At 35.8% G+C, this 15,268-nt stretch overlaps 1 protein-coding gene across 2 annotated transcripts in view; it reads left to right on the forward strand.

Moving 5' to 3' along the window:
* ARAP2 (ArfGAP with RhoGAP domain, ankyrin repeat and PH domain 2) overlaps positions 1–15,268 on the forward strand; it is a 179,653-nt gene that overhangs the window by 100,932 nt on the left and 63,453 nt on the right. For both annotated transcript variants that reach the window (XM_043572810.1, XM_043572811.1), the window contains exons 19-20: positions 9,336–9,499; positions 13,646–13,858. In XM_043572810.1, coding sequence (XP_043428745.1) covers positions 9,336–9,499; positions 13,646–13,858 — 377 coding nt within the window. The remainder of the gene's footprint in view (positions 1–9,335; positions 9,500–13,645; positions 13,859–15,268) is intronic.

Raw genomic sequence — 15,268 nt, forward strand, 5'->3', positions numbered from 1 at the left:
GCTCCAGGCTCTGAGCCATCAGCCCAGAGCCCGACGCGGGGCTCGAACTCACGGACCGCGAGATCGTGACCTGGCTGAAGTCGGACGTTTAACCGACTGAGCCACCCAGGCGCCCCTATTTTAGATTTTTTAATCGAGGTGTAAATGATAGGTAATGTTAGTTTCAGGTATACACATAGTAATTCAAATTTTTATATATTGTGAAGTGATCACCACCTTCAGTCTACCATTTGTCACCTTTTTTTTTTTTCTTAAAATTTTTTTTAACATTTATTTATTTTTGAGACAGAGAGAGACAGAGCATGAACAGGGGAGGGTCAGAGAGAGGGAGACACAGAATCTGAAACAGGCTCCAGGCTCTGAGCTGTCAGCACAGAGCCCAACGCGGGGCTCGAACTCACAGCCCTCACGGACCACGAGATCATGACCTGAGCTGAAGTCGGCCGCTTAACCAACTGAGCCACCCAGGCGCCCCATCATTTGTCACCTTCTAAGATTATTACATATCAGTATAGTCCCTGTGCTGTACATGGTATCCCCATGTCTCATTTACTTTAACTGAAAGTTCATACCTCTTACTTGTACTTAGTTTGTACCCTTCCGCTGTTTTGCCCATCCCTTCACCCTTCTCCTCTCTGGCAACCACCAGATTATGCATTGTATCATTATATCTAGGAGTCAGTTTCTGTTTTGTTTTGTTTCTTAGATCCCCCATATAAATGAAATCATATGATATTTGTCTTTCTCTGACATGTTTCACTTAGCACAATACCATCTAGATCCTCTCATGTTGTCACGAATTCTTTCTTATGGCTGAGTAGTTTCATTGCATATATATACACTGCTTCTTTATCCATTCATCTGTTGATGGACACTTGGGTTGCTTCCATAACTTGGCTCTTCTAAACAATGCTGCAGTGAACATGGAGATGCATATGTCTGTTTGAATTAGTTTTTCTTTCTTTTTTTTTTTTTTTTTTTTTTGTCTTTCAGATAAATGCCCAGAAGTGAAATTGCTGGATTGTGTGTCATTTCTGTTTTTTATTTGTTGAGGAATCTCCATACTGTTTTCCATAGTGGCTGCACTGTTTTACATTCCTATCAGATGTACATGAGGGTTCCTTTTTTTTTGTATCTCATCAGCACTTGCTATTTCTTCTCTTTTTTGATACTTTCCATTCTGACACATGTGAGGTGGTATCTCATTGTGGTTTTGATTTGCATTTCCCTGATGATGAGTGATGTTGAACATCTTTTTATGTGTCTGTTGGCCATCTGACTAATTTCTTTGTAGAAATGTCTACTCATGGGGCGCCTGGGTGGCTTAGTCGGTTGAGTGTCCGACTTCGGCTCAGGTCGTGATCTCGTGCTTTGTGGGTTCGAGCCCCACGTCGGGCTCTGTGCTGACAGCTCAGAGCCTGGAGCCTGCTTCAGATTCTATGTCTCCTTCTCTCTCTGCCCCTCCCATGCTCATGCTTTGTCTCTCTCTGTGTCTCAATAATAAACGTTAATTTTTTTTTTTTTTTTAAAGAAATGTCTATTCAGGTCCTCTGCCAGGTTTTTAATTGGATTGTTTGCATTTTTTTTTCCTCCGCTTGAGTTGTGTGGATATTAACCCCTGTTGGTTATATAATTTGCAGGTTATCTCCATTTCTTTTTTTTTTTTTTTTTCCAACGTTTATTTATTTTTGGGACAGAGAGAGACAGAGCATGAACGGGGGAGGGGCAGAGAGAGAGGGAGACGCAGAATCGGAAACAGGCTCCAGGCTCTGAGCCATCAGCCCAGAGCCTGACGTGGGCTCCAGAGAGAGGGAGACGCAGAATCGGAAACAGGCTCCAGGCTCTGAGCCATCAGCCCAGAGCCTGACGCGGGGCTCGAACTCACGGACTGCAAGATCGTGACCTGGCTGAAGTCGGATGCTTAACTGACTGCGCCACCCAGGCGCCCCTATCTTCATTTTCTTGATGGTTTCCTTTGCTGTACAAAAATTTTTAGTTTGAAGTATTCCTGTTTATTTTTGCTTTTGTTGCATCTTGCCTGAGGAGACAGATCCAAAGAAATACTACTATGACCATTATCCAAAAGCTTACTTTTTTTCTTTTTGGTATTAGTTTTCTGCTTTCTGGTCTTAGATTTAATCCTTTAATCTATTTTGAGCTTTTTTTGTGTTTTGTTTATAGTGTAAGAAAGTGATCCAGTGTCATTCTTCTGCATATAGTTTTCCCAGTACCATTCATCAAAGAGCTCTGTTGCATGTTTTTGCCTTCTTTATTGAAGATTAATTAATTATATAAACATGGGTTTATTTCTGGACTCTCTATTCTGTTTCATTGATCCGTGTGTATTTTTAATGCCTGTATCTTACTGTTTTTATTACTGTAGCTTTAGAATAGTTAGAATGTAAGAAGTGTGATACTTCTAGTTTTGTTCTTCTCAAGATTGCTTTTGCTATTCAAGGTCTTTTGGGGCCCATATAAATTTTAGGGTTATTTTTTCTAAATCTGTGAAAAATGCTTGTTGGTATTTTGATAAGGATTGCATTACATCTGTAGATGTATGCATAGTATGAACATTTTAATAGTATTCTTTCAATCTTTGAGCATGGTATCTATTTCCATTTATTCATTGCATATTTGGTTTCTTTCATCAGTGTCTTAGAGTTTTAAAAATACAGGTCTTTCACTTACTTGCTTAAATTTATTCTTAGGTATTTTATTATTTTTGATGCAATTGTAAATGGTATTGTTTTCTTCATTTCTTTTCTCATGGCTCATTATTAGTGTATAGAAATGCACAGAGTTCTGTATATAAATTCCAGATATCTCAATTTTACTAATTTATTCTATTTTTTTTTTTTTTTTGGTGGAGTCTTTAGGGTTTTCTGTCCATAGTATCATGTCATCTATAAATGGTGACAGTTTTACTTCTTTCTATGATTTAGATACTTTTTATTTCTTTTTCTCATCTGATTGCTATGGCAATGGCTTCTAATACTATTTTGAATAAAAGTGGTGACAGAATTCTTGTTCCTTATATTAGAGGAAAAGGTTTTATCTTTTCACCATTGAGTATGATGCTAGCTTGGGTTTGTTAAATATAGCCTTTATATTGAGGTATGTTTCCTCTAAACTGACTTTGTTCAGGGTTTTTATCTTTAATGCATGTTGAATTTTGTCAGTTGCTTTTTTCTGCATCTATAGAGATGATTGTTATTTTTTGTATTCTTCCATTTGTTAATGTGTCTCACACTGATTGATTTGCAGATATCAAACTGTCCTTGCATACCTGGAATAAATCCTATTTGATCATGGTGAATGATCCTTTTCATTATATTTAAATTCAGTTTTATAATATTTTGTTGAGGATTTTTGCATCAGTGTTCATCATCAAAGTTGATAACGATATTCTGGCCTTGTGGAATGAATTGGAAGTATTCCTCTTATTTTTTTTTTTTTTCTTTTTTGGAAAGGAATTGCAAAGGATATGTATAAACTCTTTTTTTTTAAATGTTTGGTAGAATTCATCTGTGAAGCCATTTGGTCTTGGACTTTTGTTTGTTGGGAGTTTTTTTGATTACTGAGGTTAAGTTTTGTTACTACTAATGGGTCTGTTCAAATTTTCTGTTTCTTCTTTAGTCTTGGAGATTGTACATTTCTGTGAATTTATCCATTTTTCTAGGTTTTCCAATTTGTTGGCATATGATTTTGCGTAGTAGTCTCTTATAAGCCTTTGTATTTCTATGTTATCTGTTGTAACTTCTCTTTCATTTCTGATTGTATTTATTTGAGTCCTCCTGCTTTTTTTTTCTTGATGAGTCTGGCTAAAGGTTTATTAATGTTTATCTTTTCAAAGAACTGACTCTTAGTTTTATTGATTTTTTTGTCTTTTTAGTTTTTAATATCATTTATTTACATTCTGATCTTTATAATTTCCTTCTTTCTACTAATATTGGGCTTTGTTTATTCTCATGTTTCTAGTTCCTTTAGGTGTAAAGTTAGATTGCTTACTTGAGATTTTTTCTTATTTCTTGAGGTAGGCCTATATTGCTAAAAACTACCCTCTTATAACTGCTTTTGGTGCAAGTTACAGATTTTTTACCGTTGTGTTTATATTTTTATTTGTCTCCATGTATTTTTTTAGTTTCCTCTTTGATTTCATCATTAACTCTGGTTGTTTAGTAGCATGTTGTTTAGCCTCTGTGTGTTGTTTAGCCACTTTTCATGTTGTAATTGATTTCTAGTTTTATACCACTGTGGTTGGAAAAGATGTCTGAAATGATTTGTCTTCTTAAATTTATTGAGTCTTGTTTTATAGCCTAACATGTGATCTGTTCGAAGAATGTGCCATGTGCACTTGAAAAGAATATTTATTCTGTTTTTGAGTGGAATATCCTGTATATATTTATTTTTTCATTATTTATATTTTAGTTAATATATAGTTCAGTATTGATTTCAGAAGTAGAATTCAATGATTCAACACTTCCATACAATAGCCAGTGCTCATCACAAGTACCCTTCTTAATGCTCATATGTATATCTGTTAAGTACATCTGTAATATGTTGTGTAAGGCCTGTGTATCTTATTGATCTTATGTCTGGATGATATATCCATTGATGTATGTGGGAGTGTTAAAGTTCCTTACTATTATTTATGACTGTCAATGTATTACTGTCAATTTATTACTGTCAGTTTCTCCTTTATGTCTTTTTTTTTTTTTTAATTTTTTTTTTTCAACGTTTATTTATTTTTGGGACAGAGAGAGACAGAGCATGAACGGGGGAGGGGCAGAGAGAGAGGGAGACACAGAATCAGAAACAGGCTCCAGGCTCTGAGCCATCAGCCCAGAGCCCGACGCGGGGCTCGAACTCACGGACGGCGAGATCGTGACCTGGCTGAAGTCGGACGCTTAACCGACTGCGCCACCCAGGCGCCCCTCTCCTTTATGTCTTAATATTTGCTTTTTACACTTAGATGTCCATATGTGGGTGCACAGATCGTTAAAAGTGTTATATCCTTTTGTTGAATTGATACTATTATCATTATGTAATGTGATCCCCTATTACATTTTTTGTTTGTTTTAAGGTCTGTTTTGTCTAATGTAAGTATTGCTACTCCAGCTTTCTTTTTATTTCCATTTGCATGGAATGTCTTTTTCCATCCCTTCACTTTATGTGTCTTTAGATCTGAAGTGAGTCTCTTATAGGCAACATATCTATAGGTCTTTTTAATAATCCACTAACTGTCCCTCTTTGTCTTTTGATGGGAATATTTAGTTCTTTTACATTTGAAGTAATTATTGATAGATATGTACCTAATGCCATTTTGTTGATTGTTTCCTGGTTTTTTTTGTTGTTGTTTTGTGGGTTTTTGTAGTTTTTCTGTGTTCCTTCTTCTTTTGCTCTCTTCCCTTATGATGAGATGACATTCCTTAGTGTTCAGTTTGTATTCCTTTTTCCTTAATTTTTGTACATCTGTTACAGATATTTAGTTTGTGGTTTCCTTGAGGTTCATATAGAATATCTTTAGTGTATAATAGTTTGTTTTAATTTAATAGTCATTTAAGTTCAAGGATGTTCTAAAAGCACTGCATTTTAACTGCCCCCTCCTGACACATTTTATGTTTTTGACATCACATTTTGCACATTATTATTTTGTGTATCCTTTGACTAAGTGTGTAGTCCTAGATAATTTTACTACTTTTGTCCTTTAACCTACATTCAACAACCTACATAGATACGTTCTGGCTATGTAGGTTGTTGATCTACTTTATTCTATGTTTACCATTACCATTGATGTTTTTTTTTCTTTCATAGTGTTTAGTATCTAGTTATGGTCTTTTCTTTTTATTTAAAGAAGCCCCTATAACATTTCTTATAAGGCTGGTTTGGTTTTGATGAACTCCTTTAGGCTTTTGCTTATCTGGGAAACTTACCTCTCCTTTAATTCAGAATGATAATATTGCTGGGTGTAGAGTATTCTCGTTGTATTTTTTTTTTTCCTTTCAGCACTTTGAATGTATCATGTTATTCCCTCATGACTTCCTTATGTAAAATTTCTGTTATAAAATTAGCTGATGGGGCGCCTGGGTGGCTCAGTTGATTGTCTGACTTGATTTTGGCTCAGGTCATGATCCCAGGGTTGTGGGATCCGGCCCCGCATTGGGCTCTGAGCTGAACATGGAGCCATGGAACCTGCTTATGATTCTCTCTCTCCCCCCCGTCTCTCCCCCTCTCTCCCCCTCTCCCCCCCCCTCCCTCCCCCTCTCCCCCCCTCCCTCCCTCTCTCCCCCCTCCCCCTCTCTCCCCCTCTCTCCCTCTCTCTCCCCCTCTCTCCCTCTCTCCCCCTCTCTCCCCTTCCCCCTCCCCCTCTCCCCTTCCCTCTCCCTCTCTCCCCCCTCTCTCCCCCTCTCTCCCCTTCCCCCTCCCCCTCTCCCCTTCCCTCTCCCTCTCTCCCCCCTCTCCCCCCTCTCTCCCCCCTTTCCCCCCTCTCTCCCCCTCTCCCCCTCTCCCCCCTCTCTTCCCTCTGTCCCCTCTCCCCCCTTCTCCCCTCTCCCCCCTCCCCCCTCTCCCCCTCCTCCTCCCTCCCTCCCCCTCTCCCCCCTCTCTTCCCTCTGTCCCCTCTCCCCCCTTCTCCCCTCTCCCCCCTCCCCCCTCTCCCCCTCCTCCTCCCTCCCTCTTTCTCTCCTCATCCCCCTCTGCTCCCCAGCTCATGCTTGCTCTCTCTCAAATAAAAACATAAATTAAAAAAATAAATAAAATCAGCTGATAGTCTTGAGGGAGATTCCCATGGCATGTAAATAGTTGTTTTTCTCTTGCTGCTTTTAAGATCCTCTCTTTAATTCTTGACACTAGTTATAATGTATCTTGCCATGGGTCTCTTTGAGTTCATGTTATTTTGGAATTTCTGTTCCTGGCCTTGGATGTCTTTTTCCTTTACCAGGTTGGGAAAGTTTCCGGGCATTATTTCTTCAAATAGGTTTCCTGTCCCTTTGGCTCTTTTTTTTTTTTTTCCCCTTCCTCTGGGACCCCTTTGATTCAAGTGATCATGTACTTGATGTTGTCCCAGTGGTCCCTTAAGCTCTGCTCATTTTCAAATTACTTTTTCTTTTTGCTGTTCTGATTGCATGCTTTTCATTCCCTGATCTTCCACTCTCCTGCATTGATCCATTCTTCTGCATCATTTAGTGTGTTGATTCCTTCTAGTACTTTTTATTTCACTTATTATTCAGCTCTGATCAATTTTTTTTTTATATATTTTCCATCTCTTCATTGAAGTTCTAACTGTGTTCATTCAGTCTTCCTTTGATTTTTAGTGAACATCTTTATGAGCATCACTTTGAGTCCTCCAGGTCCAGTGTCATTCAAAGCCATTGTTTCCTTGTTTATTTTCTGTTTAGATTATCTGTCAGTTGTTGTAAGTGAGGTATTAAAGTCCCTATTATTGTTATATTACTGTCACTTCCTTTATGTTAGTTATTGTTTTATATATTTGGGTACTTCCACATTGGGGACACAAATATTTACAATTGTTAGATCTTCTTGTTGGATTGTCCCCTTTATTATGATGTAGTGCCCCTCTTTATCTCTTGTTACAGTCTTTGTTTTAAAGTCTAGTTTGTCCAGTGTAAGTAACTATTGCTACTCCAGCTTTCTTTTGACATCTGTTTGTGCGATAAATGTTTCTCCATCCCCTTACTTTCCATATGCTGGTGTCTTTAAGTCCAAAGTGAGTCTCTTGTAAGCAGTATAATGATAGGGTATTTTTTTTTTTTATCTGTTCTGATACCCTATGTCTTTGGATTGGAGGGTTTAGTCCATTTACACTGAGGGTGATTATTGATGGATATGTATTTATTTCCATTGTATTACCTGTTTTGTTGTGGTTTCTGGAGATTTTCCCAGATCCTTTCCTGTCTTTGTCACTTTTGGTCTTTGCTTTCCGCTCAAAGAGCCCCTTTTAATATGGCGTGCAAAAAGCTGGTTTAGTGATGTGACCACTACTTTGAACTCTTTATCTGGTGGACTGCTTATCTCTCTTTCATTTAGTTCTTCTTCTGAGATTTTGCTTTGTTCTTTTGTTAGGAACATATTCCTTTGTCTCCTTATTTTGCCTAACTTCCTGTGTCTGTGTATTAGGTGGATCAGTTACACCTCCCAGTCTTGAGGGAGATTAGTTTTGCATATTAGATTGTCCTGGAAGCCCTGAAGAGTGAGTATTAGAGACAAGGAGAAGTAGGAAAGGAAACTATTAGGAAGCATTTTAGTGACCTTAAGAAGCATTGTAAAAACTTGAAATCAGACAATGTCAGAATGAAGAGAAGGCAGAGTAAATATATCCAGGAATGGAAATCAACAGAATTCATGTGGCAGTAATGTGGTTTGGGTGGAGGCAGAACCAATCTAAAATTAATTAATCCCATATTTCTAGTGGGATAAGTGGAGGATTATAGTACTAGTCTGATATGAGGAAAGAAAAAGGTTCAAGATAATTGTGACATAGTAAGATGAGGGTGTCCAAAAATTAATATTAATTAGTATTATTGTTTACTTAGTTATTAATATTACATTCGCTGAGTCTTGAGGTAGGTACTATTATTATCCTCATTTTGTCACTAATGAAACTGAGGCCCAAAGAAGGTTGATAACTTGTCCAAGGTCACAAAGGAAATAAGTGCAGAGTGAAAATTTGAGGTTGGGTAGTGATTACATTTTCTACTCTCTTGACTACTTCATGCTCTTTTCAGTCACATGGAGATATGATCTGTGAGATAAAGTTATAATCTGTTGATAGGGATTTGGGAATTTCTGCCTCTAAGCGAGGGGTGAAACCATTGGCCTGAATGATGAGTCTCTGCAGAGTCCTTAGAGTTCTTGTGAGTGCACTGAGATTCAAAAGAGGAAATGAGCTTGTGTAGAAATTGAGTAACCAGAAAGATAGGAGGAAAATCTGGAAAGAATTATATTATAAAAAACATAATGTATTTTTTTTCTTTTTTAAGAAGTGAAATCATCAACAGTTCTAAAATCTTAAAAAAAGTAGCCATAAAATCTAGTCACCCATGATGCTTGCCAGAGTAGTTTCAATCCACTTATTCAGAAACAAAGCGGGTCAGAAAATGAAGGGAGGTGAGACCATGGATTGAGAGAACTTTCCTGCACTTCATGGAGAGATGTCACTGTACAGATAAAAGAGATCAAATGGAAGCTAATGGTAGATGGAGAGTTTCCTTCTCATGGATGAGGCAAGATCACATTTATATGGATTTAAAGATACTCTGTCTAGAAGTCAAAATTTTAGAAAAAATTATAATTTGAAATGCTTTTAAACTTTACAGAACATTATACATCCATGGGCATACCAAGTTGGATTTCACAGTCTGGCATACTGCAATTGAAAAAGCAGCAGGTACAGATGGTAATGCATTACAGGATCAGCAGCTCAGCAAAAATGACGTTCCCATTATTGTGAACAGCTGTATAGCATTTGTTACACAGTATGGTAAGTATTGCAAAGTTTTTATTCAACCCCCAGAACTCATGGTATCATTCTTAGAGTTTTTTAAGTGGTTCCGCCACTGGACTGCATTAGAGCTCTTTATATTTGAAAGTACATCAGTGAAAATAAAAACATCATCACCATTCAGCCAAATGCCATTCCTTCTCCCAGTAAAATTTAAATTACACAATGTACTTTTACCATTTTCTTCTTTTACATGCGTAAAAAATTTAAATGCCATACTGAAAAAATCTATATTATAAAATGTATATTAAAAATAGATTGAAGACTTTATTTTTCAGAGGTTACAAGGGTTACTGTAAAGTCTAAGGGAATGCAGCGGGTCGCCTAAACATGTTTTTGGAAGTGGTAAACTGTGGGAAAATACGTGAAAGAATTTTTTGTTGCTGTTGACAAGCATTCAAAGTATGTGTATGTATTTATTTCATTCAACGTGCTATTAGTCACATGTTTATATTAAGAATCATGGTTATTCTAATAGTTTTGACTTGATCTTAACAGAGTTTTATGAATAGTTTGCAAGTAAAAACAATTGGTTGACATACACATGGGCTAACTTCATTTTAAAATAATATGCTATGATAGTAAAGTATTCCTTGATTCTTCATGTTTATTTTCAAATATGAATTCCTCAGATTCCTTCTTTGTTACATATTTCATCAATACTCTAAAAGGTAGAAGATTGTGAACTATATTTTAAATATAAAAATGTTTTCTACCTTTTAATCTGTAGGTAAGTGCCATTGATTTAGATTACAAGTTTGGAAAAGAGTAAAATGATTGATCTTGTATTTGGGAAGGTAATTAACTTTTTTTTTTGTTCTCTTAATATTAGAAGTGTCCTTGGGTGTTTTTAATTTGAAAAGAAGGTGTAATCAGTGACAGAGCTGCAGTAAAACATTGTGTTATTAGTTTGTTACTTATTTATTGTCTGTTGTGTGCCAGCCATTGATCTTGGTACTGGGAGTACAGCAGTGGGAGTAAAAAGTTAAAGACAAAGCCATGAATCATAGGTTTCAGTAATGAGAACTGACAACAAACTGCTATGAGTAAAACGTTAGAAATAACCAAGGCTATGAAGAAAATAATTTTTAGAAATTAAATTTATAATATGTGTATATTAATCTATCTTCTTCTGGAGAGAGTGCCATTTTAAGTATTTTGCTTATTTCATATATAATTCAAGTATCATTAATCAGATTCACTGTGTTTGAATTCCATATCTTTGAATTATATACCTACTATAAATATGTATGCAGTCACATTATGTGGCTGTTACTCTATGAAATCCCTTCCTGTGATACTGTGTCCATATTTTCCTTATCAGTGGTAGTCATCTGTTTATTTGAAAATGGGGGAGGAAGAAGGTTATCATCTTCATTCGTTAGTCATTCAGTATTAGCACACTTGAATTTCATTGGTATAAATGAATTGCACACGTACTATGTTTTAGCAAGAGCAAAACCTCATTGGGAATTTTCACATCATGTTAGTTTCATAATGGCATGAGGTCTTTCTTAAGCTGTGAAATGATTAAAATAATTCTAGCTCCAGTGTATCCAATTTAAGGTTTCTCTTGGGAAATCAGAAGTTTCTTTGTGGTGTTTCTTTGAATTTAAAATCATTAAGCATTAGATTGTTTTCAACTAAATTTTATACATTAAAACTACTTTGTAACTCTGGCACAAGGTACATTAACTTGCATATTAAAGTAATAAAGCCGATGAAAGACTGTGTTCTGTTTTGTTTTTAATGAGCAGAATATGGGGGAAACCCTGATGTTGCCAGCATATATAGTAGGGAAGATATGATACACACTTAGAAAATGCCCAGTGATTAATAGAATGAAGATGGTTGACTCAAAGACTTTACAAGTCACAATTATTTTGAACTTCCTGACCTTTGTATTAAAATCTGAAGGCCAGTTTTTTTGTGTTCATGGTGTCAAGATTTTGAACAGAACCGGTTCACAGTCAAATTTTTAGAGTTTAATTTTTTTTAATGAGTTATAGTAGTTCTTGGGAATTATTTTAATTTATGTAAACAAAATTATGCGTGCAGTTAATATATTTCAGTACTAGCTTTTAGAAATTCATTCAACGAGGGATATAACTTAAGGTCAAAAACTTAGTCACAGGTTTTTGTTTGTGTAGATGTTGCTTATTCTTACATTAAATGATCATTTATTGAATGCTTCCTAAGTTCCAGTCATGGTAGAGTTACTGTACACAGAGAGTAAGACATGAACCTTACCCTCTAGCTTTTTACAGATTTGTGAATCAAAGACGTTTAAACAACTAGGCAGTTATATCTCAAGTATACAAAATTCTGTGGTAGAGAGCTTCAGGAATTGGTACAAGGAGAGCTTCATGGGTGAGATGTGCTTACCATAAGTCTTAACAGAAAATAGGAGCTAGTTAGGACAAGAAGGGAATCGGGATTCTATGAGGAGGATCAGTGTATGCTCATGTATGGAGTCATGAGAGAAGTTGTCTATTGAGGGAACTTTGTATTGTGACCAGAGTTTAGCATGAGAAGAACAGTAGATGAGAGGCAGGAGGGTTAAGCCTATTCATGTAGAGTCTTAAATATTATAATAAATCCTCAAACTTGTCCTCTAGGCAGTGAGAGGGCAGTATCTAGATTTTTAAGCATGTTGGTGACACCAACAGACCTGTATCTCAGATCAAGCTATTATCAGTGTTGAGATGGACTGGAGGGCTACACAAGAATAGGGGCAGGGAGTTGTGACAATGTAGTGAGGAACTGAGTGCAAAAAAATAACAGGACATGGGATAGAAAGAAGGGGACAGTTTGAGAGCAAGGCTATGATGAAAAATATATGTGACTTTTTAATATTGTAAGCAAAAAAGAAAAATTCTGACTTATAAAGGACTGAGGAGAAGGAAGTGCCATGTATTGAGATGCCAGAGACAAGATAAAGACCATAGTGAGATTAACAGGTGAAGTAGTGAATGGGGCAGGAGACTTAATTCCTCAGATTATTTTGACTTATTCATGAAAATGGTGTGTGTTGCAGGTATATTTATAAAGTATCTGTATATAAAGTGTATGTGTGTGTGTTTGAAATCCTAGAAATGAAAACCTGGGTGAAAATGTGTATGTGGTAGTTAAACTGATGAAGTTGGGTGGGTTCACCCACAGAATTTTGTAGGGGAGTAGAAAAGAGAAGAGAATTGAGGCTGGATTTATGGAATCCTTAGTAAATACTAGATGGTAGAATAAATAGAGGACTGGACGAGTAGTCATAGAGGAATGGGGGGAGAGCTAGGAGATTATAATGTCATGAAAGCTATGACATTAAAAGAATTTTAGCAGGGATTCATTTGGAGTGTCATACACTGCAGGGGGGATTCTCATTAGATAAAAACAGAAAAGCACCTAAAAATAGGATGTCGTTGATATTCTTGATGAAGGTGGTCCCAACAGATGCACAGAAGCAAGATGATGGTTGAAGGATGAACAGGGGCATGAGATGGTAGGAAGAATAAATATAGGAAAGTCAGCTGGGGTTTGGAAGGAAGAGAGATCCAGAGACCTGGGAGGGGCAAGGGAGCACTTTAAAATTTTGTTTGTATCATCATCATTATCCTCACTCCTCTCTGCTCCTCATCCTCTTATTTTATATGGGACACCTGGTGAATCAGTAACTTTGAAAAGGAGATGATTCAACTCCTCATCCAGAAGAAGGTGAAAGTGGGAACAGACAGAAATTAATATACAAATATGAGTGCAAAGGGCTAAGAAAATTTATACTAGAGCGCCTCACTTTTATCAGTGAAACTGGGGACAGGCTTGAATTCTGGGAGGTAAAGTAAAGATCGGACACCTGTGGTAAAACAACATTTGAAGATACCATGAAGGGGGAAGGGCTGGGCAGGGGCTTGTTAAAAGCTTGCTAAAAGCTGAGAAGTTTGTTCATCATTTTAAGTACTAAAATTAGGGGGTGGGAGACCTTTTTCCCCTCATGCATGTTTATATCAACTCTTGGATAATGACTTTGTCTGGCTCAATGTCCCAACACAAAAGTCTATATTTCTAAGCCATAAAAGTAGATTTTGATTTTAGACTTCATATATGTAACTTTTTTTTTTTTTTTAACCAAAGGTTTAGGATGCAAATATATCTATCAAAAGAATGGTGATCCTTTGCATATAAGCGAACTCCTGGAGAGTTTCAAAAAGGATGCAAGGAGCTTTAAATTGAGGGCTGGAAAACATCAGCTTGAAGATGTGACAGGCGTGTTGAAAAATTTTCTCTCCGACATTGATGATGCACTTCTTACTAAGGAGCTCTATCCATATTGGATCTCTGCTTTAGGTAATACATATAATATGGAACATAATAAATGCTTGCCTTCTAAACTGATAATTATATTTTTGAAATCTTTGCTAATCTGCAAATTTAATTGAAAGGAACAGTGTACCTAAGGGCTTAGAACAGATATTGTGTAGATATCCATAGTTGTTTATATCTACCTCAAAAGAAATTTATAGTAATAATTGCTAAGTAGTATGTTAAAGTAATTCTTAGTTTGCAGATTTCTTAGTGTTTGCTTTGCTTTAACTTTGAAAGTGTTACGGTTAAGTCCGTGTATGCTATTAATTTCTCATTAAGATTAAAATGAACAGTTTAATATAAGATTGGTTTTATATGATTTCCCCATATGGCTCTTTGGCTTCCCTTTATCATTCATTCTACCTCTGTAGGGTACATAACAATAGCTTTTAAACTCTTTCTTTATTTCCCCTTCAATAAAATAAAAAAAAAGAAGAAGAAAAGCCTTTGCTATACTGTAAGAACCTATTTAAGAAATGACTCTAGAAAAGTAGTTTATTAAATCACTTGTTGGGTCAAATTGATTCAGTAAAACCTACATTTACATCTATTAATTCAAAATAACTCCTTTTACAAAAACATTACAACAATGAAGCCTTTTAAATGTAAACATTACCTTTCATCCCATCTTTCTAATAGAACTATTTTCATTTTTATATCTTATTTTGTAGTCTTTGTCCCCCATACCTATAATTTATATATAATCCTTTATATTAAACCACAAACATTTCATGTATATCTACAATACTTTCAAAATGATTTTTGATCATTTTTTTCAATTAAAAAAATTTAAAAATTATCATTGAAATTTTGACCATAATTTACTAATATATTTCTACTGTACATTTAATGCGTTTCAAGATTTTTTGGGAAAGTGACCTTTGAATTTGACTATATGATATGCCTCTGTTGAGAAATATACTTTGTCGGTGAAAGTATTTGTTTAATCTCACACATAAATATGATATATTAAGGGATTAATGTTGAAGTGATGTCATAAAACATCCACAGTTTGAAAAATTCTCCCAAGAATGACCCTTATTAGTGTCAGCAAGAAGGGAGTTGTACTGTTGCTAAAATAAAGCTTTTCCTAATTTAACTACCAATTCAGAAGACTTTTATTTGCCTCCTGGTATTTCTCAAATCAATAGGTTCAACTCTAATCACAAAGAGAATTGATTGCATAATTATCTGGGATATAAAATATGGAATTAGATAATGTATCACTTTAAGCCCAATTACTTTGCCACTCTCATTTTTATTTCATGATTTATTATAATTTTATAACTATGAAGTTATTTATAGCATCTCTATTCTATAAGGACTAACAATTTGTCTTTATTGTAAAATCGGTTATCAAAAATATGAGGCAAGTATACTTTTGCTCAATTG

Source organism: Prionailurus bengalensis, chromosome B1, assembly GCF_016509475.1.
Source record: "Prionailurus bengalensis isolate Pbe53 chromosome B1, Fcat_Pben_1.1_paternal_pri, whole genome shotgun sequence".
Taxonomy (NCBI): Eukaryota; Metazoa; Chordata; class Mammalia; order Carnivora; family Felidae; genus Prionailurus; species Prionailurus bengalensis.